Raw genomic sequence first — 24951 nt, forward strand, 5'->3', positions numbered from 1 at the left:
TTTAATAAAATGATTTAAATATTATTGCTATTTTATTTAAAATAATAATTATTTTAACTATTTTTACATATATTATTATATGTAAAAATAGTAAAAAAATAGGCTATAGAATTAACTAGATTTTTTAAGGCTCCCATAACAAATTCTGTTATTGTCACCTTTTAGAGGTTTCTGTAGTAGTCTACTACAAAAAATAAAATCATGTACATGGTTAATAATTTTTCTTTTTTAAAACATTTTAAAAGAGAAATTTCTAGAAAAAGTCATATTTAATTTTAAAGTTATGCTTATGATAAATCCACTTTTATATTAATAAATTGTTATGCATCTTTACTGTAGCCTAATTGGATTCCCAATTTTTAAAGATATCGAAAATGATGACAGATGATGACGATCACTTCTTAGCTATTTCTATTAAACCAAGTTATAAAAATTTTATTTAGTTGTTATGGAAACATTAAAACAACTAAATAAAATTTAATGGTTGCTTTCAATAGAGTTTAAGATTCTAAGCGAATATCTTTTAAGTTATTATCATAGGAAGTTGCTTAGGATATTATCACTTGATAACAATATAAGAAATATAATTACGAATTTAATTTAAGAATCATAATTGACTGGAAACATTTAATTGTTAAGTCAAAATTTGACGAATAAAAGATTAATAATTATATAATTGAACATTTTTTATACATATAGATTACATTTGAACTAAATTATAATGTATTGATTAAACATTAAACATTTGATTTAGTAAATATATTAATAAATTGTTATTTAATCTTTTTAATTATTATTTTCTAATATCATTTATTATTAAATTTCGTACCTGAAAAAAAATGTTTGAAATACAAAATATATATTTTAACAAATTTAATTTAAAAATATGTTTTTTGATAAAAAAATAAATTCTTAAGAAATATGGCTGAATTCACACAAAAACTTAAAAATTTTCTGGAAACCAAAGTATGTATTTTCTTAATACTTAATAATTTATACATATTTCAACATAGATTATATTTTATATTATGCTTGGATGAAACTCTTTAATGTTTTAATAATTGTTTTATTGTATAACTTAGTAAGCATCAATTTAGATAGGGTATAATTAAATATATACACTTTATAGTTTTCTATTGTTACAATACATAATTACATTTTTTAGAGTACAGTTAAAGTTCCTATTATTGGATCACAAGATTTTTGGGACAATTCCAATAAAAATACAAGTATTTCTAGTCTGAAAATTTTGGATGATGTACCTGATAAGTGTGATGCTGATATAATTGCTAATATAGATCAAGTTTATTTTAATAATGATGATTTTGATTATGCAAGATTTGAACTAGAAGTAATAATAAAACTTAAATTTGATTATTTAATAGTTTAAAATATATTATTCAAACAGTCCTAATTATAAAAACATTAAAATTAATTGAGATGAAATAGAATTTAAAAAGTAAACTATAATAGGGAACCAGAAAAGTAGAGTTTTGGAATTTCTAGATGAAAATTATTGAATATCTGACAGTGATTAAAATCACTGTTAAAATATGCTTTAATGCATATTTGAAAAAAATTAAAATTAAGTTCAACATGTCTATCAAAAATTACATGGTTATTATTTTTATAAGTCGACATCTCATAAAATATATGTCATAGAAAGTTTTTTTCTCTTAATCATATAGTTTATTAAATAAGTTATAATTTGATATAGTTCTTTATTTAGTTATTCATCGTAAATTTTTCAAAAGCGAATGACTTCCATCGCTTTTTTATTTGTCTGCATTACACAAATACTTCCGTTCATAAGTTGGAGTTCCTTGGATATAACCACACTAATAGGTGTTCTATTGTCTGTTCTTGGCCGCATCTGCATTTTGTGTCAAAGTCGTTAAGGTAACCCCATCTAAACATGTTATCTCTTGATCTATCTACGCCTACTCTCATTCTGTTGAGGGTTCTCCATGTCTGCCATTCTAACTGATGACCTAGTGGTAGCTGTTCGGCTGGTTCCATTCCCCAAATAGTATCTGTGATTTGATCTCTCCACATGGTTTTTCTTCTCAATGATGGATCTTCTGTTAGTATCTCTGTCACCTTTAAGAAGCTTTTCCTTGACCTAAGGCGAAAATTGGGCATATCTGATCCAAACATTAGGTCTTTCTTATCATTTGTTTGTTTACATTTTTCTAGGTTCGTTACTACACGTCTACGTATGTTGTGGGTGCAACACCTGCTAATAAGTATACTTTCTCCATGGTTGCGGATTAAGCAGTTTCGAGTGTTTATCTTTTTGGCAGTTTTCTCACAGTGAGATTTAAATATTAGTGTCCTATCAAGGGTTACTCTTAGATATGTTGGCGTTTTGCAGTGTGTAAGTAATTCTCCTTCCCGGGTAACTTAAAGGTTAAGATTTGCCTCTTTGTTTTTAAAGTGAAAAGTACACACAAGAGTCTTGCTATTGTTTGGCTTAAGATAGTTATCATTGTAGTAATAACTTATTGTTTCCAGTGTTTTGGTGAGTTTTTCTTTTATTAGAAATCTTTATTAGAAGTCTTGTACCAGTACAAGACTTACCCAGTCTGAATCCTACTTGCTCTTTAATTAATTTATTATCTACTACTGGCCCTAGTCTGTTTAGGAGTATTCTTTCATAAAGTTTATATGTATGACACAGAAGAGAAACTTGTCGATAGTTAGATGGAGAGTTGGGATCTTTCCCCGGTTTAAGTAATGCTACTACTTTGGATTTCCTCCATATTTTCAGAAGTCTTAATGTAGATCTAACATTATTGAAAAATTTCAATAGCCACTACTTAGCTATAGGGACAAAATATTAAATTTGTTCTATATACATGTTATTCAGTCCAGCACATTTTCCATTTTTTACGACTTCATAGAGATATAAAGTTTTTCATACAGGAAAGGATCTCCCAACTCAGTAATTTCCTCGTTTATTATTCGCTTTACTCTTGGCCTAGGTGATCTTTTATTGTGTTTATTTTTATTACACTTGCCATTTATTAGGAGATGATGGGCGATTTGATTTGGAGTCAAGATTAGAATAGTTGGCTTATTTTTAGGATCGAAATCCAGACATTTAATGAGATTCCAGACTGTTTTACTGCTTTGCTTCATCTCTACACTGGTTAATGGATCGCACCACTTCGTTCTCTTCTCTGTACCAATGAATTCATTAGTACTTTACCTGCTTCTATTGTATTCTCTTCAAACGGGTTGGCCTCATACAATTCTGTGTATTTATGTAGGGAGTCTTCTAGTTCAGGTGTTAGGTCTGGAATGTAATGCATGGATCAGATTATAGGGATATTTTGCCTTGATGTGAGTTTGACTTGGTCTGTGAAGTTATCGTAGTTCTCATTTGTTGGTACTATATAATTTATCAGCCTGTCCAGGTCTTTTGTGAAATTATTCTAGTTGGCTTTTTTAAAGTTGTATCTTCTAATGTAAGGGATTTCGTTAGTTTTTGTAACTGCCATGATCTTACAAACAACGGGTTGGTGTTGAGTGTATGGGATTGGTCTCTACACTTCCTTAACGCATTGTGATGCTACATTGTCACTTGCAAAGATGATGTCTGGGTTATAGTTTTTACTCCACCTACCACTATTAAAAGATGTTGGAAGCTTTACGTCATGGATTAATGTCACCCCATTTGACTCTGCCCATAATTCCACTTTGTGGCCATTGTCATCAATTACATCATAGCCCCAACTTGTATGGTGACTATTGAAGTCTCCTATAATGAAATTAGTTGATTGATCTTTAAAATTAAGTGGTTTCTTGAATTCGAAAATAGCATTTGGAGGCTTATATACAGAAGTTACTGTGCAGTTACTAAGTTCTATAGTAAGGAGCTTATATCTTTTTCTTCTGTGATTTGGGCTAAGTTTACTTCTAGTGAGTTTCTCACAAATATTATGATTTCATATTGCCTATGTGGTTTTAAAGCAGCAAATTTCATGTCTTCGATCTTAGGCGTATTCATCTCCTTGCTTCTATGTGTTTCCTGAATGCACAAAACATCAGACTTAATCTTTTTACATAACTCTGAAAGGAGTTGTTCTTTGTTTGAATTTATGCCTTCAATATTATAAGAGTCAATTGTCAGAGTTGGCCCTGAAAAGGGCCTTTTTGTATGATTCATATTTATTAATTAAAGAGTATAGTGGGCCTGGGGTTAGAAGGATTAACCAATGGTATGCTTAGGGGTGGTACTGTTGTTTCCAGGGGGCGACAAGAATGTACTTAATGTTCTGTTGCTAGACCAAAATGTTCATTTAATGAAGAGGCTCCTTCTATGCCCCCCATGTTATGAATAATAAAATAAAAAATGAAGGATAATAAAATAAAGGATATGACATAATAGATTAGTATTGCATAAAATATATCTCTTTTTTTACAAATAATACTAAGACATGTTGCCAAAATTCATTATTGTTCATGTAAAAAACATTTTGATAAAGTTGAATAATTTTTGGAGATAAATAAAAAATGATTTGACTAGTCACTAAAATTGTTTATATTATAAATTCAAAAAATTAATTCAATTAATTTTTGAAGAATTCGCCTAAATAGAGCTCAAGAGTATTTAAATTTAATAATTTACAAAATATTAAGTTCTTTGTAAAATTGTTTAACTAATGTCTTTTATAAAAATTTACTACATTACATTATTATTTCAATATTTTCTTAAATTAATGAAAATTTAAAAAAAAAAAATAATTATTAGATAATCTTTATAACGATATAAATTAGTAATTACAGTAATAGAGTTTTGATAATTACTCTAATATTTTATGTGTATTCTAATAAAGACTATAATTTTCATTTTTAGTTGAATGCTATAACAACATTGCAAAATGTAATACTATTTTATACTTTTTAAAATTTTTAAATACTGTTTAAATCTTGATTTTTTTATTTTGTTCATTATCTATTTTTACACAAAATTTTTTATTATGAAAATTTATTATAATGTAAATGCAGCAAAATTGTAAAAATATATTGAACTGAAATATAGTATACCATTATGTTTCTCTTACTTGTTCACATACTTATATTAACAAGTATGTCTATTTAATATTTCAGAAACTACCTGAGGTTATAGATAAAAAATTAACTTCTTATGATATAAAAAAATTGAAAGCGCAACATGAGATAGTAGAAAAACAATTATTACAGTTAATTTTAGAGAATCAAGCTGCATGTGATGAAGAATTAGATAAGTAAGAGTAAACTTATTATTATTTATAAATTTACTTTAAATAAAAAATCTGAAATTATTATTCAAGAATTGAAAAAATGCAAAATAATTTAAAATCAAGTCTAGAAAACTGTGAACATGCTAAAAACTGTTTGAAGCTAGCTAAGCGGCAAATTACAACTGCAAGTTTAGGACTTTTAGGAAATTGTCAAAAAAAATCTGTCATTATTGACTTGTTAAACACATTAAATAGTATTAAAATTTTGGTAAGTATTTCAATATGTGAAATATGCAAAACTGAAGAAAATCCTCATTTACTTTTTTCCAGGAAAGATCTTTTCTATTAAGCTTTCCTTGATCATTCTCAAATTTAAAGTTTCTAAAATGATTTGGTTTAAAAAAAATTGAGCAAGTAATACTGAGTTGTGATTTAATTAAGTGTTTTTTGTTTTCCCATGTGCAATAATAAACTACCATAAAATAATCTATTATTTTTTAGTATGCCTATTATTTGAAGAGTAAACAGTTATATTTTCTCCCTGATATTTATTTATTAGACAGCAAATTAATTCCTTTTTGTAGGTGTTAGAAACATAGATATTGATGGATAAGTAATTTTAATATTTATTGTAGTTTCAGGCTGAAAAAAAACTAGAGGATTTAGTTTCAAAAGCTAATTATGCACAAGGGATAACATTAATACTAGAATGTATACAAGGAGCATCAACTTATAAACAATTTACTTGTATAGCAGCTTTATCTATAAAACTCCAAGATGCATTAATCATGACTGAAGAACAATTGGATATTGTGTTATCAAATGTAAATTACTAAAAATGTTTAATTTATAAAATGGTAGTCAAGTAACATACTTGCAATATATTATAACCTATTCTGGCTTGAGCTTCTCCAATTTTTATGTATGAAAACAAATTACTTACACTATCATATATGAGATATTGCCACATGGTTAATTATATGGTATTATTCTTTAACAATTTTTTTGAGACCCACTACAATATTAAACTATTATTCATAATTTAATGTGCATTCATTTTTATGAAAAAAAATTCTAAATTATTAATTTATAAAAAATTGATTGTAAATGAATTTTATGATGTATAAATTTCACAGATGTGTTTTAACTTTGATCACGAGAAGTATTCTGCAATTCAAGAAGCTTATAAACGGTTAGGCAAAACAAGAATTGCAATTGATCAACTTCACATGCATTATATTTCAGCAGTATATTCGGCTTCATTTGATACAATCAACTTATATGTTGATGTTGAACAAGTTGAAAATTCTAAAAATACTTTTGTACAATTATGTCAGGTATAATATTTTTATAATATCAATTTTTATATTGAAAAAATTATATTTGTAATTATTTTTTATAAATATTCATTTATAGTGTATTCCTGATGAACAGTTAATTCCTTGTTTAGTTGCATTGAGTAAAATATTTTGGAATATATTGCAAAGTTATAAAAAGGCATCTGATTGGCATAAAGATTTAAGAGATGTTCATTGCTTAAATGAAGGTAAATAATATTTTTGTATATTGGTTTCAACATTTTTATTAATAATATTAGTAATAATCTTTATTTAAGCCAAGTAACATAACATCAAATAAAAAATAAATACATAAAACATGTAAGCAATGGTGAGTAATAATAACTCAATGAGTTTTAAATAATATTAAATTTTCATATTTATGCATGTGCAGGGTAATTTTTTTTATCATAATCCATTCAATTACACACTGACACATAAATAATTTTGAAAATTTTGTTTTTTGTTACTTTTGGTAACATATTAATCTTGAGTTATTTGGTATGTAATACTAAAAAAGTTTTATATTTAATAAACAAATGAAATTATTTTCAAAATATAAACACCATCTACTATTAAAAAAAAATGTTGGGTAATATTAGATTTAATATTATCAGATATTGTACCTCCAACATTAGCGAAAATAAGTTTATTAAGTTCATTACTTATGACATTTATTATCAATTATATTAGTCTGAGTAATTAAACATTCAATTAGATGATCAGATGATAATTAACAGTAGTAATATACAGATAATTGGAAGCAATGTTAATATTTATATCTCTAAATACAATTTGCATACAATCATTATTAAATAAGTCATTAAGACCTCTATAAATACCTAAAATATAAAAAATACAATTATTTCTGTTTAATTTAAGTTTTTTGGTTTTACTATTGACAATAACCATTTTACTAAAATTATTACTAATAATATAACACATAACATCAGCTTTATTTAATAAAATGAACTTGTTTTTAGTAGAAAAATTAAGTGATAAATCATAAACGTAGTATAAACTGTAGTAAATGATAAATTTAATCTTTTATCTCCACGTCGTTTACCTATTCTATGTTTTTTAATGTTTATAATTTATAGAGTACTTACCCTAAACTTACTAATGACTAGCTAACATTATTTGAGGATAGAAAATGAATATTTTTGGTTAGCAGGAAAATATCACAAAATATGCTTTGAATTCAGTCTAAAAATGAATAATAGTAAAAAAAAAAAATTTAAATGTTGAGTCAATCAAAAAAAATTATAAGTCATTAATTAAATCTGTCCCATCTTTTTTTAATTAAACAATGTACAATTAAATTTTACATAATCTTTTCATTAACATACTCAAAAGTTACAAAAAAGAACTTGTTATTAAAAAATGCTGAGAGTTTCACATACTCTTTAATTTAAATAGCAATTGTTGGATTTTAATTGTTTAAACAATATAAAAGTAATATTTTTGAAATTCATATGACATTATCAATTAACTAGGAAGGGAAAAGTTCAGGTTTTTTTTTTTATCCAACATCAGAGTTTTGTGTTAATCTTACTAAATTAATCACAAATTTTCACAACTAATTTTAACATTATAAAAAATTCAGAGGTACAAGTCGTGGAATTATAAAAATAATTTTTAGGATCATTTTACTACATAATTAATATTTGTATAATTGTATAGTAATTTAAATGTTTTTTTTAGATGACATAGAAGAATATGTAAATCAAGAATATATAAACAAGAAATTTGAAGTTGGTCCAGTAAGATTATGGGGGGAAATTATTACTAAAGTATCTAACCTAGTATTTAATTCAAACATAACTCAATTCAAGTTTGATGATTTCTTACAAGTTTTATCTATATTAAACAAGTAATTAAAAGAATAATTTTTTTTTTTTAATCTATATTATTTTAAATTTTTGTGTTGATTTATTTAGATTTTCATATATTAGCAATAAGTTTGTTGTATACCACACTCAATTATTAGTAAACCTTATTTCTTTAAATTATAGGCATATTCAAATTGGTGAAGATTTTTGTAGTAGTAAATCTGAGCAGCTACAAAATGATACAAAAAAATTATGCACTGTTTATTTTCAAACATATCATAAAAAGAGTTTAGATGAACTAACTCTATTTTTTGAAAATGAAAGTTGGACTTTATGTCCAGTAAAGCAAGATTTCAACTTACTGCAATTAAAAGTATTAATATATTGAATTTAATTTATTTTTTCCAAAATTTTATTATTTTTAACTACTTTATTATATTATAGGAATTTAAATCAATCAAAAATCGTGTCCAAAATATTGGAAATTTATCTCATAATAGAAATTCATCACAAGATAGTAGCTTAATAAGCTCATATGATTTGTTTCTTAGACCAGATAAATCACCATTTGATGATGACTTGAATACGACTTACAGCGAAGATATTTTAGATACTGAAGTAATAAATTAGTTACAATTATACAAAAATTTAAATGAGGAACAGTTATAATACTAATAACTATATATATGTCCTGTCATCAATTAAATAAAAAAAAAACATTTTTTAATTATTAGACTATTAAATAATAAATTCAATATCATTTCATTTTTTATTTTTCACATCATAATTTTATTTCTTTCAGATGGATGTTAATAGTGTTTGTAGTGATGATTCTAATAATAGCTATGAAGAAGTAGACAACTGTAGTATACCTACTGGAAATAAAAAACAGAGCCCTTTGCTTACTAACACAACATTAACAGTAATGAGGCACTGTGGAAAATATTTAAAAATGTGTTATTTGTTAAAATCAATATCTGAAAATGTTGTAACTTGTTTATGTCAACTATTTGAGTATTATTTATATTCAATTCACTTATTGTTCACATCTGATGTAATAGTAAGTAATAATAAGTTGATTGAACCAAGAAATTTGTCAATTTTTTATTTTATTGTTATTTTATAATTATCATATCTGACTTATTTTATTTTCTTATTTGTTGAAAAACTTTTTTGATCAATAATCTCAGTTTAAGAATGAACACTTATTTCAATATAAAGGCGTTTTGTCTAAGCTGAGTTTTATTTTATACGAATCTAAAATCGAATTTAATTTTAATAATGTATAATTATTAGAATAACTTTGTTCTCATAGTGAAATCTGAGATTTTAGTAAAAATCCATACTAAAAAAATGTAATTTAAATGTCTATAGAGTTATTTTATTATTAAACATTGTAAATATCTAGTAAAACATGATCATTTTTTGTTTGTAGCCTACAATTTTTAGAAATGAGAGTAGCATAAAACTTCAATCAGTGATTACTAGAATACGTAACACTCTAGTGCAATGTAACCTTGAAAATGAAAACGATGAATATTCATATGTAAGTAATTAAGTTGTCCTTAAATTGACAAAATTTATTTATTTATGTGGATCTCAGGTTCGTGAACCAGATGCTTTACATATGCTAAGTCTTGAAGATGCAAATAATATGTATGGTGTTTCTGAACGAATTGTGGCTGTAGAATCTTTGGTATTTTTAGCTGAACAATTCAACTTGCTACATGATTATCTTCATTCATTGATAGTTACTGATTCTGGTGTATATTCTTTACAACAATTTTATAACCAGGTGAAATTATTGTAAATTATATTATTTTAGTTTTATTGACACTATTGTTTTTAATAATATTATTAACTATATTTAAGTTATCTGAGTTTGAGAAAGTTTTTATTAATTAATCTCAATAAAAATAAATTTAGAAAAATTTAGTGAGAAGCAAATCCATAGCAGCACATTATCAAACATATTAAAAGTTATTATTTTTTTATTAAAATAGGGCGAAAGAAATTTACTTTAAATTAGTATTTTTGTAAATTAATTTGTAAATATAAGATAGAAATAATAATATCATATGCATTATTACTTAGATTATTACTATCTCTAACTGGGGAATCAATATTTCTTCTCTTTAGATAATGTCTTTGAATAATTGTAATTTATACATATTATTTAGACTGTATCAGTATCTATGGATTTAAGAAAACCAATTTATGGGCGTGTGATTTGCAAAGCAATTGACTTCAATCAAGTATTAAATATGATGGTTAAAGTAAATTGGGAATTAAAAGATATTATGTGTGAACATAGCAGATATGTAGATTATTTTCTTCAAGTAAGTAAAATATAATTAAAATTTAATAAATGATTTACAAATATATAATACTTTATTTTGCAATAAATGAAATTACATAATTTAAAATGTTAACAATTAAATATATGTTTTGTCAATGTTACAATTTAATATATGTATAAAAATAATTTTGGTTAGGAATTATAGGTGCAAAAGTATCAGAATTTAATTTTATTGAAAATAGATTTACAATTTTTTTCATTTCTTTAATACAAGTATTAAATAACTTACTTGACAGGACATTAAATTTAAATCTTAATTACAAAATAAACAACTAATTTTCGAAAATATTTTTGGATTTAATTTAAACATCGCTATTTGTTTTAATTTATTTAAGTTTAAATTAATTTTTTTATTTATTTATATGAAAAAATGTCCAATTTAACATACATTAATAAATAACAATAGTGTTTAAACAGATTAGTAAATGCAATAAAGATTAATTAGTAAATGGTTGACAGTATGACAGCAATAATATTAAGAAAAGAAAATATATATATATATAATAATATACCAATATAGGTAGAATAAAGATAGCAAAAATATTTACAATTAAATACATATAATAATTTATTATAAGATGAAAAGTAGTTTATTTAAATAGAAAATGAACATTATGATTATTGACATTAGTTGATATTATTCGATATCATTATAGACTGTTTGAAACATAGTGTTAGGTAATCCGGTTGTCAATTTAAGTTTTTTAATGTAATACCACAACTTGTTAGGTTGAGATTTCATATTATTTAGGTAACGAGAGTAATCAAATTTACTTAAGGTTTTACTTTGTGAATGAATAGAAGAAAATTTTAAATAATCACTGTTAAAGTTAGACATTTTATATATATTATGATATATCTACTTTTAGCTTCGATGCGAAGCTGAAAAGATATTGGTTTTACTATTTTTTTTTTTGTGTGTCTGTTACCATTTTTTCTCAGCTCTCACCAAACCGATTTCTTTCAATGAAACATCAAAAGATCACAAATTGTATCTAGTCGAAGACATTACCCTCAAAAATTAAAAAAATTTCCCTCGTTCCCCGTAAATGGGGGAAACCTCCAAAAAAATTACAAATTTAAAAATCGCTAATTTTCAAAATTTTTTTAATTTTTTTTACTTAAAACTGACATAACTTTTTCAAAAATGAACAGATCAATATAATTTTTTTTATAAATTTAACCTTTTACCATCCCACAGGGGGGATTCAAAATGACAACTTTTTCACGAAAAATTAACTTTTGAAAGTGTTCCGGAAATACTGAGACTTCTATATATATCTTAGATTAAAGCTAATCTAATATACATTATGGAAAAAAAAAATTTTATTTTTTATTTTGTCTTCAAGGTGAAAATAGTTACCGAATCCTACTTTTGTGTGAAAATTCTCGATTTTAATTTTTTAATTTTTAACTTTATAATGCTATAACTTATTGTAAAGTGTATGAATCAACACAATTTTTTTATGAGAAATAATATTTTTTAATAATCCCTTTTTCATTCAACATACTTTATCTTAATCAGGATATTTATAAGGAACTAGCAGATCATGTAACTTTTGGAATAATCCACCAATTTTTTAAAATTAAACACTATCTAAAGATTTGCATCAAAGCATTTTCGTTTTTTTTTGATAGTGATTTTAATCACTGTCAGATATCATTATACTTGATCCAACTATGCCACATCACCACTGTGCCGCGACCCCCTAGTACTAGGTTTTTTGTTTTGTTAATTTTATTTGGAACTTGGAAAACCAAGGCGGAAATTTAGATTTGGTAATACTTTTTATAGCTATATAAGACTATAGTAAAATGTAGAAAATAATTAAATTCATCAATTAGAACAGATATTTTTTAGTAAATTAAAAAATTTTCATCGAATAGTTGATCCAAGGAATGTTACAATTGTATTATATTTGCTCTTTAGATCAGTCATATGAAATTTCAGAATATGAAAGAGAGGCAGAGATAGAACTATGGTTAGACACAGACTTTTAATGGTGGATGGTAATTGTTAGTAGGAATGATAGAATCATTGTTTAAAGATATTGAGTAGAAGGGTTAGATAATATTAGGTCAGGCATATAACCAGTATGATTAGGAATTGTATTAATTTGGAAAAGATTAAGAAAAGCTAGATTTTCAAGGAAAACTGATTCAGAAGAAGATAGGTTTATTTTTGCATTGAATGAAGTATTGTTTAAATTGAGAAGATTAAAATTACCGAAAAGTAAATGTCATCATTTGGACATTTGGTTGGTTTGGGTTTTTAGTTTTCTAAGTTAAAAATAAGATTAATAAAAAATAATTAGATGTTGTTTAACTCTGAATTTATACAATTAATATTATGAAAAATATATACAATATTTGTTTAATATAATATGTTAAACTTATATTTTTAAAAATGTTTTATTTTTTAGGAAATAAGAGCATTTTTCAAAAGCTTTAAAACATCAACTTCAAATATTTTTATAAATGAACATATTTTAAATTCATTTTGGGAATCAATAGGAGTTCTTGTTTCATTTGTTTTTATTGAAGGGTAACAAAAATATATAATAAGTGATTTATTTATTGTTGATCACTATAATTCTTCTAATATAAGACAGTGAAACATTCTTTCAACAGAAAAATGAGTCCAAATTTTTTTTTATTTAAAAGATTTTTCTGTCTAATAAACTGTTTAGGTCCATTGAATGTTGGTTTCACTATAATAATTTCAAATACATAGTTTCAGTGGTATTTGTTTTTGATTTATAAGTAATTAAACACTTTTTATTTCTATCCCTTGTCCCTTATAAGGGTATTAACTTAATTTTTTTAAATGGGAACTTACCTTTTTAATGGATAGTGGTTTAATTAAACTGTTTGAAAACAACTTTTGGAAGTTACTAACTGTTTTATATCTAAGCAGGAGGAAGAGTGTGGCCCAAAAATGTGTGGTCATAAAAATAACATCTGCACTTTATCTCTAATCTACATTTAAAAATATTAATAACTTAAAAAATACTGGTTAAAAAGTTGTTATCAATTAGTCATTTTCTTAGTTGAATCATTTTCCATAATTAAATTTATTAAAGTATGTATTAAAAATTTTTAAAAATTATAGTTGACACCATTATAAGTAAGGTGTGATGCAGTGATTCGTTCAGTGTTGCCGTAGCACTGATGTTCAGTTTTGTTGTTTTCTATTGATTACTAGATAGGCGACCATATGGAAACTTTAAAATTAACACGCACCTTGACCCCTTATTAGTTTCCTTGGCCATAATGAGGTTATGTCTTTTAAACAACTTGTAAAATCCTGTTAAATCATTGTAAGGTAGAGCTGACACCAATTAGTTAGGATAGAGACTAAAAGATGATATAGCATTTATAAATAAGTGACGAATTTATACATTTTGTTTTAGCCACTTTGAAAAAACCCTAGTTATAGAAATATATAGACTGTCCCACCAAGTTTTGAAATCTTTAAAAATTTTGATCAAGCAAAATATTTTGCATTACTTCTTTTTTAAATTATTTTTACAGTTATTGATTATGTTATAAGAGTATTTTTTATTACTTGTCTATAATAATAAAAAAAAAATCTTTTATTTTTACATTTTTAATTTTTTACACTTTTAACATAGTCCAAAACTGTAAAAATTATTTTAAAAAAATGTAACACAAAACATTTGTTGAATAAAAAGTTATTAAAAATTTTAAATGCTGATGAAATTCTCTGTATAGTAGCATAGAAATTTTTTTTGTTTTAGAGGGGAATAAACCCTCTTAATCCACTACAAAATTATATCCCCAATTAAAGCACATTACTGTTTTTAAGTCAATTAACAAAAATTTAGACTGACAATTAATGTTTTTGAAATAACTTTACAACATTTATAAATGCATATAAATCTGTCCTTAATTAAAATGTATAAGGATTAATCCAAAAATACACTTTATAATTGAAAAATTGAGAACATAAATAAGTAAACAAAATAAAATATTCAAAATTATTATTATTTTAGGGAAATTTTAGTGGTCAACAATAAATCAAATTGTGTGTGTATATACATTATCTTATTATGAAATATATATATATATTTTTAAATATTCTTTAAATTAAATTTTAGATTTTCATTACCAAAAAAATGTTCTAATGCAGGACGAGCCTTGATGCAACTTGATTACACACAATTTATGTCTCAAATAAAATTAATATGTCCAATTAGCCCTATGCCTTATAGTAATCTTATTGAAGTATATATAAAAGCCTATTATTTACCAGAAACTTCATTGGAATCATGGACTAGAGATCATCAGGTTAATTGTTGTAGAGAAAAATTATACAATTAAATGCTTATTTATTTATTTAAGATAAAAAACAGTTTTTAAAATATTTTATAATTTTTATTTACAAATTAATTAATTTTATATATCAAAATATTAAGACTATGTTGATGTTAAATAAAAATTAACTCTTTCTTTATAATCAATTTACAATGTTTAAAAACTCTTTATGTTCATTTTTAATTTAAAATTTTATATATATATATATATTTTTTTTAGGAATATTCTCATAAACAATTATTATCAATTATTAATTGTGTTTGTCAAAATAATAAAAGGCTGCGACAAAAATTGACTGCTTTATTAGAAGAGTTTGTTCAAAGATGAGACAGAATTTTTTTTAACACCTTCAATATGTTTTATAACCAAGTATAATAATGAAATATATATATATTTTTTTACTCAATTGATTTGGAATAATTAATTAAATTAAATTATTGTTATTATGTTTACTTAGTACTTAATATTTATTGTTATTCATGCCAATGATTTAGTTAAATTGTTTTAAGTTATACTAATAAGAAATTTTAGATCTGAAAATCTCGAAAATATTGTTATAGTTTAATTTCATTAATTTTAATTGTCAATTAAAAAAAATCTTTTTTTCATTTTGAAGTAAAATTTCTTTACAGGGGATCTGAATAAGGAAATTATAACGTTTGTTATCAGGTTTGGCTATCACAAGATATCTCTTTTGCATCAAACAGATTTTATTGTTTTATTAGTCTTTTATACTATCATCAATTAATAAAATTTTGCCCGTATACCGAATAAAACAATAGAATCTATTTGTTGCAAAAAGGTCAGTCTATGTAGGCCACACGTAATGGCCAACCATGATGTACAATAATTGCGTCAATCGAATTCTAGTGTTCTATTAGGTATACAGTCAAAATTTTATTATTCTATGAATGTATAAGTTTAGTAAACATGTATGTTTGATAAATGTGTGCATTTGATAAACATTTATGTTTGACGATTGTTTACTATTTATTGTAATGATATAAAAATATTTTGAATTTTGAATTCATACAAATTAATTTTTAATATTAAAATATTTATTTTTTATTTACATCAACAATTTATTGCTAATTTAATAATTTATTAAATTTAATTCACTTGATGTAAATTTACAAAAATGCATTTTTTATTTTAAACAATTTGTCAAAATTATATAAATAATTTAATTACTCAATTCTAAAAAAAAAAATGCACAACTGTATACATTTTAAATTTGATCCACTTAAATAAAGCGCTAAATATATTTTATATTATAATTTAATTAAATCTATTTTTATAATTATTCTTATTAATGAAAATAAAATTATATAATATTTATTATTTATATTATTCTTTTTTATTTTTTATTTGTTATTTATTTTCATTAATGAAATAAGTAAATTGTTAATAATAAATAATTAATAAAAATAATGATCAAGTATAATCTATTATACTTACATTAAATAAATAATTAAATATATATTTGATAAATAAATGTAATAGCTATAAATCTATTTAATAATACATATTAATGTAAATAAAAATAAATATTATCGATATATACTTTTTTTAATAAAAATAATAGAAAGTAATAAAGTATATTTTATATTATAATTTAGCACTGCACTTCTGAAAATTAAAATAATGTTATTTAAAATGCATTCAATAATTTTAAATAATTTTGATTGAGCAAAAAAAATTAAAAAAAAAGGCACTATCAATGCAATTTTTTCACATCTTCATAATGTCTAATCAAAAACTTACAATAACTTAAAGTTATTTTTATCATTAGCCCATTATATTTTTTGTGACAATAGAATAAGAAAGTTAATAGTAAAAGATTAAATTAATTTCAATTAAAAATGAAATGTTTAGGTATATTTTTTTATTTTATTCCAATTCAAACTTTATTCTATCAGTTGATTGACTAAAAGATGTTTCACTAAGTCAGCACGTAATCGCAACACATAAATTGGTTTAATTTTAATGTTAAAATAATTTTTGCACAGTGATTTAAGGTTTTAAGCAGTAATTAAATATTACTTCAATAACAAGTGACCATTTTCAGAATTTGTATGTGTTTTTTCATCTTAAACATAACACATAAAAAGTTAGCTGTTTAAATTGATTTTATATAATATCCTGGAAATATTGATTTTAGGTTGTATCAAATTAAAATTAATCACTTTTGGTTTAAAAAATTGAATTATATTGGCAGATCATTTTTACTGAAAAAGTAGGTATTTTACTTAAAACACAGTTCATTCAAACAGTGTTTTAAGTACTCCTTTTTACATGTAAACATTAGGCAATATTTAAAATCATACAATTTTTATCTAAAAATATGCGTGTTAAATGCTTTAATGAAATATGATTTATTTCCATCTAAAATATAAATTTAGTGCCTAATAACATGCATCTGTTTTTGAATTCAATAACTACAATCATACTTAATATGAATATTATAAACATATTATTAATAGCACAAAAAATTATTATTTTTTTCATTGCCATTTATCATCTTACATAAAATCGTATCCAAAACATAAATAATTAATTAAACAATCTTTTAAAAAAAGTATAAATAAGTTTCTAGTTGTTTATATTTTTAATTGAAAATAAATTTAAAGCGTCTTCGACTCACCTATCCATCCGTTCTTATAACTCTTACTTTGAATCCTCATCTGATCTCAGATTATATGAAAACTACAAAATTTCATTAAATTTATGGTAAAATTAAAAATATTTTTAAAAGTGAATTACTAAATAGTACCCTGAAAACTACAGTTTTGCATACACTACTGTATAATACAATAATTTAGTGGTTATGGTATCACTGTATTAAACCTGCCATTTTCATGATCACATGTTCTAACAGAAAAATGGTCTTATGCTCATGTTAAATTCATGGTCTTGACGTCATAGTACAACGCCATCTTTGTTGTTTACACTGGCATTTATTCAGTAATAACCAATGACTAACTTCAAAATTCAACTTCGCAATTAAAGATATTAGACATATGTTGCTTATCCTAATTTTGCATATTGTTAAGTAATTTTATTCTATTCTGTGGAAACTGTAATGTGCATTATGGAAACAATGTCGGACGTAAATGATCGCCATACATTAAAACAGACTACCAAAGTGTTGTTAACGTTAAGTAACGTATTATTACCTAAAGAAAAGTTAACATCTACACCTTCAATGACAGATGGGTTAGATTTTGAAACTGAAGTCGACTTAAGAATTGTTGGGTGTGAATGGATTCAAACCGCTGGTATATTACTTAAACTGCCTCAGGTATGATATTTTAGTAAATTAAATTATCTACGAAAAATATTATTTTATTAATAAATCTTAGTTTTTTTAAATTAAATTTTCAAAGAATATTATAAATTGATTTTTAAGTTATAATTTAAATAAAAGAGTATAGATATTTCAATGTCTTCTTTGTTGTCTTTCACTATTATTTGTTTTTAATATGCAAATTATTTTATTTTAACCAATGAAAAATGATGTTTTTTAAGGTTGCAATGGCTACTGGGCAAGTATTATTTCAACGATTTTACTATACTAAATCATTTGTTCGCCATCCAATGGAAATTACAGCCATGGCTTGTACTTGCTTGGCTTCTAAAGTTGAAGAATCGCCTAGACGTATTAGAGATGTTATTAATGTTTTTCATCATATTCGTCAAGTTCTAAATCAGAAGTAAGTTGTAGTGATTTAATTTTTTAATCATCTTTAAAATCACAACTGACTAATTTTGATTAGATCTGTTTCTTATTAACTTCAAAATATTTACTATTCAGGCTTACAATTAAAATACAAAAATATTATACATTTTAATTTTGTACTTTAACTACTTAAATCAATGACTAAGATTTTTAGTTTAAAAAGTCAATTTAATTGGCTTAATAAATTAACAAAATTTCATTTATATATTTATGTAGATTAGATTATTATTTTACATATTTATATACAAACAGTTAAGAAATTTTGATTTAAAAATTTCAATCCAAGGTAAGTTATTCATGCTCAAATAGAAAATTTAAAAAGCACCCATATTTAAAAGATTAAACTATAAATAAAAATATTTCTTTAATTTCCAACTTATGCTTTTAGTAAAAATAAGTAGAAGTTTCAAAATTTTGTGCATAATACTGAAGATTATTTGTTTATATAGATGATAAATTACATATTTGTTGACAGGGTGTCTCGTAATGTACACTATTTTTAATTAATAAATTATGAGATTAATGTATCAAAGTATTCATAGTCATGCTTGACATTATTATTTTATTTGTAAATATTATTGATTAGTTTAACGAAAAAAGTGCTATATTTTCAAAAATTAATTTGGATTACTTTCGTGAATTTTTATAGTAAAACCTCAAAGTTAATACAATTATCTTATTTAAGTAAGAAAATATAACAAGATATATGATACAACAAATTTGAATAAGCCAGGTGTATGTAATTTCAAGATTTCTATTAAATTATTAATCATTTTTGGCAATATCTTATACTATTTGTATGCATAACTTTTTTATTTAATTTAACGGTACACCCTGTTTCTACATTGTTTTACTCATCTATTTGTAGGCTATCTACTGAAATTTACCACTTGCATTTTTCTCTGTACCATTTTGATATATCTATTATATTTTATTTATTTCAATTTTGTTATAGACAAATATTTGTATTAGGATTAATATCTTATTTATCTAGGTGTGCAATTTAAACTTTCAGATATCCTACAGTAGTTGCAAAGTACAAATTTAATTCTCTATGCCTCATTTATAACATTTATAGAGATCATTCCGTCTTCTTAATTTTTTTTAAATCATCTTCAATTTTACAATGTTATATTTATTTTATTTATTTTTAATATTTTTGAGAGTAGTATTATTTTTTAATTAAATTTGGTAAAATTACATATTGCTTTTAAATTAACTTTTACAATTTTTTGAGTATTTATGATGTTTTTTAATGGCAAATGAAATACATTTAATTAAACAAATAAAAATTTTCATGATTAATTAAGTGATAATTATATATCATTATTTTGATCAAAAGTGTATTCATGCAAAAACTGTAGGGTGCACAGAAGTACATTGTTTTTGTTGCTATTTATAGTGTGAATAGGATATGTTTATAATTATATATACAAACTATTTTAACTATAAATATCTATATTGCAACAAATTCAGTGACAATTATTGTTAACTCAAATTAAGTGCACAAATTTATTTTATAACTTGCGTTTTCGCAGATACTTTCCACAGCTGACCGCCGGGTGAGTTGCCCTCGGTTTGAATTGTGGGAAGGAAAGCGAACGTGGTGGAATCACGTTGAAATTGATGGTCGTCACGTCAAGAACACTGTTGGACCCCTAAAAATATAAATATGTTAAATAAATTGTTACATGATAAATTCAAATAAGCTGAGTATAAAAGCTTCCCCTCCAAAAAGAGTTAGGGTCTGTGAAAAAAAAAAAAAAAAAAACTATAAAAACTAAAAATAGTATGTCAAATTAAGAGGTATAGTATAAATCAATGTGAATAGAATAATATGAATTCTAATATAGTGATTGTACTTAACCTTAAAAGTTTTGTATCAAATGATCACAGAATTTACAGAGAAATGGTTTCTGATTTTGCAAATGTCAAATCTACTGGATTCAAGATAACTCCAAATCCTTTGGACAAATTGTTTGCAACATTATTTATAATCTTCATTATTAAGGTATCTACATATGAAATTTTGGTGCTTTATTGGAAATGGATAAATTGCAAATGCCAAAACAAATTAAATTTAATGTGTTTGAATATCAATATTTAGTGTTAAAAAATTGTTGTATACATATATATACATTTTCAAAGTACTAAAATTTCTTAAATTTAAATGCACATGTGTTAAAAATATTAACACATTCATATACATTGGTATAGTTTTTTTATTGTTCTACATAAGAAATATTTTGGACTAGAGATTTGTAAAGTATAAAATAGGTTGATAATGTTAATGTATTATATTGAAAATCTTAAATATGCTAATTTTTGTTAATTAACATGATTGAGATAAAATGTGACTAAGTATTAAATAGATTGATTATTTTTCTTATGATATTATCTAAACTGTAAAAAANTGTTAATTAACATGATTGAGATAAAATGTGACTAAGTATTAAATAGATTGATTATTTTTCTTATGATATTATCTAAACTGTAATAGAATGCGAATTTACTTTAATAGGATTCTGTTTACTATTATAAACTATAAGTCAGTTGTGGTTAGGAATCATTATTACTCGAAGAGTAAACATAATCTCTAGTCCAAAATAGCCCCCAAAAATGCCCCGCCCATGTTGCAGATTAATTACACCATTAGTACTTGATCAGAATTATGTACAGAAGAAGACACAGGTAATAAAAGCAGAACGACGTGTGCTCAAGGAGCTCGGTTTTTGTGTTCATGTTAAACACCCTCATAAACTCATTGTCATGTATCTGCAGGCTCTTGGATTTGAAAAACATCAATCACTCATGCAGATGTCCTGGAACTATATGAATGATTCTTTGCAAACAGATGTATTTGTTCAATATGATCCTGAAACAATTGCATGTGCTTGCATCTATTTATCTGCTAGAAAATTACAAATTCCATTACCAAAGAACCCTGCATGGTATTCTCTTTTCAAGGCAACTGAGCAAGACATCCAGGACATCTGTCGCAAAATACTCAAATTATACTTAAGACCCAAAGTAAGAATAAGTTGAACTTAAAGTGTATTATACATTTAATTTATAATCATTAATATTTTTTATTTTTTATAAGGTTGTCACAGAAGATTTAGAAAAAAAAGTTGAAGAATTAAAAAAAGAGTATGATTTAGCTAAAGAGAAAGAAAAAGAAAAGGCTAGAGCTGCAATGGCAGCTATTGCACTTACTACAATGGTTCAACCAGAAGTTGTTTTACCACCGTCGAGTAATGGTGTAGCTAGTGCTATTTCAGAAAATAATGGTTCGACCACACCAAATAACAAGTACCATATTTTTTTTGTTATAAACAATTAGTTGTTTACATATAATTACTTTAAATTAAAATTATTTTGTACAAGTTTATTGGGTTGCACTTCATTATGCTAAACTTAAAGTTAAAGTAACACTGTTTTAAATATAATACATGTGCATCATTTTTTTTATATATTATATATATATAGATATGGATTTTTAAAAAATTTTGTAATCAATTAAACTTCAATTTTATTGTTAATTAAGGTTTATAGAAGTCTTAACAGAAGAATTTAATTATAGTGATTTGTAATATTTATTATTGTTACCTTAGAAAACAAGTAACAAAAAGAAGTAGAAGTCGAACACCTTCAAAGTCTAAATCGAGAAGTAGAAGTCCAAGGAATTCTAAAAAAACCAAAAAAAGAAAGTGAGTAAATATTTTTGATTTAAGATTTTTTTTTTTTTGTTAAATTAATATATACCTTAGTATTTCTATATGAATCAATGATGTTCAAGTTAGTGATACCATTTTTTCTTTTTCTTATCTGTTCATTATTTTTAAAACTTGAGTAAAATCACATTAAGACTAATGTGTATGGGTTAAGTAAATAATCAAATGATGTTTAATTATTAATATTTTTATATTCATCATAATATTTTTAATTAAATTATTTTAATAGTTATACATAAAAAAGATTAATTCTATGGAAAAAAAAACCTTTTACAGTCATGATCGATCTCGGTCCAAATCAATATCAGAAAGACGTTCTAAAAATCAGAAAAAATCTCAAAAGAACCGAAAACATTACAGTAGTTCCTCATCGCCATCATCAAGTTCCTCTGGAGGATACCGGCGTCATAAGTCTTCAAATAACAAGTTTGTAAAATAGTTAATTGTTAAAATTATCAACATAATAAAAGAAAAAAAACATATATTTAGTTAAATATCATTTACATCAAGAGTTAGGAGTTTGATAAGATTTTCTATTCACGCATATTTGTGAAAATACATTAAAAATGTCATTCTTTCTAAGTTTAATATGTTTTGAGTTTTACTCTGTTACATTTTAGAAACTAATTCATAACACATTATTCCCTCTTACTAGTTTTCAATTACCATAAAAAAATAAAAGAAATATTCAATAAATTACTATTCCTAATACTTAGCTTTGATGTTGAGCTGAAAAAGTATTTATAATTTTTTGTGTGTGTGTATAAAAAAATTCTGAGCTCTCATTGAACTGATTTTGTTTGTTTATGTGTATAAAAAACCCCATTTTAATTCTCAAAAATTTGAAAAAGAAAAAAAAGACAACAAAATTTAAGAAATTAAAAAAAAGTTTCCCAAAATCCTGTGCTGGAATTTTTTTTAAATTTGTTAGAATATTTTAAGTTTTGATTTAATTTAAATAATAATAAATCATAATTAAACATATTTTATGGCTGCTATTGAGTATAAAAATTCTATTGTCTTATTTAAAAAAATAACAGCACAGTGGGGTCGTGGCATAGTTGGGTCCAGCATAGATGATATCTGACAGTGATTAAAATCACTATCATAAAAAACCCTTAAAACGCAAATGCAAATCTGTAGATAGTGTTTAATTAAAAAAAAAAAAATTTGTTAAAATAGCATATTTTTGAATATGGTAGCCATTTGCGCATAGAAGATAGGTCGTTGGGACAAATTTTTTTTTTTATTTTATAGTACACAAAATAAGCTTTAATTTTAAATCCCCCCCAATGAGCAGGTTAAGTGTTAGATTTTCAAAATAAATTATATAAAATGAAAGGGAAATATCTAAGGTTTTAGTATAAAAAAAAAATTATGTTGATTTATTAATTTTTGAAAAAGTTATGGCAGTTTTAAGAAAAAAAAAGTGAAAAAAATGACAAAATTTACTGATTTTTAAACTTGTAATTTTTTTGGATATTTCCCCCATTTTCGGGGAACGAGAGAATTTTTTTAAATTTTAATGGTAATGTCTCCAACTAGATACGATTTGTGATCTTTTGATGTATTTTTGAAAGAAATCAGTCCAGTGAGAGCTGAGGAAAAGTGGCAACGGACATAAAAAAAAAAAACACATCATAGTAAAATTAATATCTTCTCAGCTTCGCATTGAAGCTAAAACTCAAGTTTCATTTAAAACTTGCAAAAAATTTAAATAAATTATGTATTATTTTTATAGATTAGTACCCACTTATCGTGATTATAAAGATTATAAAGAATATAGGGATTATCGAGGTGATGAAAACTATAAATCAAAATCTAGAAGTTACAACTATTGGAAAAAATATTACAGTCATGAATAATTTTATCTTTTTTTATTTATGTATAGTACAATAATATAAACTCAAGTTTATTTTGTTGTGTAAAAATATTCAGCTTTGTACATATTTTTCTTAAATATTATATAATTACTATTTACTGACAGGGTACATAATTATGTATTACTTGTACATAAAATTATTATAGTGTTAATGAACACATGCAAACTTAATTCAAAATTTTGCTGTTTTAGTTGTAAAAATTTAGTACCAATTTATTAATTTAATTGTAATGACTTCAAAATTATATCTGTTTAAAGAACTGTAAATCAGCTGTGATATTCAATTTCTAGATGGATAAATATATAGATTTAAGTTCAAGTCGTGTATTTTTATAATAAGTATTGGCTTATGAATTATTGTGTATTATTGTAAATAAAAAAGAAATGAATAACTTTGATATATCATATTCAATTTAATTTTTGATTTTTTTACTCCTAGGTGCATCAAATTTGGAAATAATTTTAATTTTAGTTTCCTTTAAATTTAGACGAATCTGAATCT

At 24.0% G+C, this 24951-nt stretch overlaps 2 protein-coding genes across 3 annotated transcripts; both read left to right on the forward strand.

The window, feature by feature from the left end:
• Positions 1–758: 758 nt before the first annotated feature.
• Positions 759–16180, forward strand: LOC126896897 (syndetin). Of its 2 annotated transcripts, XM_050670052.1 has the most exons (18): positions 759–966; positions 1166–1351; positions 5116–5252; positions 5319–5496; positions 5864–6052; positions 6365–6565; positions 6645–6774; positions 8270–8438; positions 8581–8770; positions 8842–9015; positions 9200–9457; positions 9833–9943; positions 10001–10192; positions 10578–10736; positions 13180–13301; positions 14878–15067; positions 15314–15463; positions 15727–16178. In XM_050670052.1, exons 1-17 carry the CDS (start codon positions 922–924, stop codon positions 15419–15421), a joined length of 2739 nt encoding a protein of 912 aa, XP_050526009.1. In that variant the 5' UTR covers positions 759–921; the 3' UTR covers positions 15422–15463; positions 15727–16178. The 2 variants fall into 2 exon arrangements, with proteins under 2 accessions (XP_050526009.1, XP_050526008.1); XM_050670051.1 differs by having other exon boundaries at positions 15314–16180.
• Positions 16181–18016: 1836 nt separating this feature from the next.
• LOC126896898 (cyclin-L1) lies at positions 18017–24519 on the forward strand. Its single transcript, XM_050670053.1, has 7 exons — positions 18017–18395; positions 18623–18807; positions 21473–21863; positions 21937–22145; positions 22448–22543; positions 22844–22993; positions 24309–24519. Exons 1-7 carry the CDS (start codon positions 18177–18179, stop codon positions 24430–24432), a joined length of 1374 nt encoding a protein of 457 aa, XP_050526010.1. The 5' UTR covers positions 18017–18176; the 3' UTR covers positions 24433–24519.
• Positions 24520–24951: the final 432 nt, after the last annotated feature.

This window comes from Daktulosphaira vitifoliae, unplaced genomic scaffold, assembly GCF_025091365.1.
Source record: "Daktulosphaira vitifoliae isolate Bord-2020 unplaced genomic scaffold, ASM2509136v1 Scaffold_1, whole genome shotgun sequence".
In the NCBI taxonomy this organism is placed as follows: Eukaryota; Metazoa; Arthropoda; class Insecta; order Hemiptera; family Phylloxeridae; genus Daktulosphaira; species Daktulosphaira vitifoliae.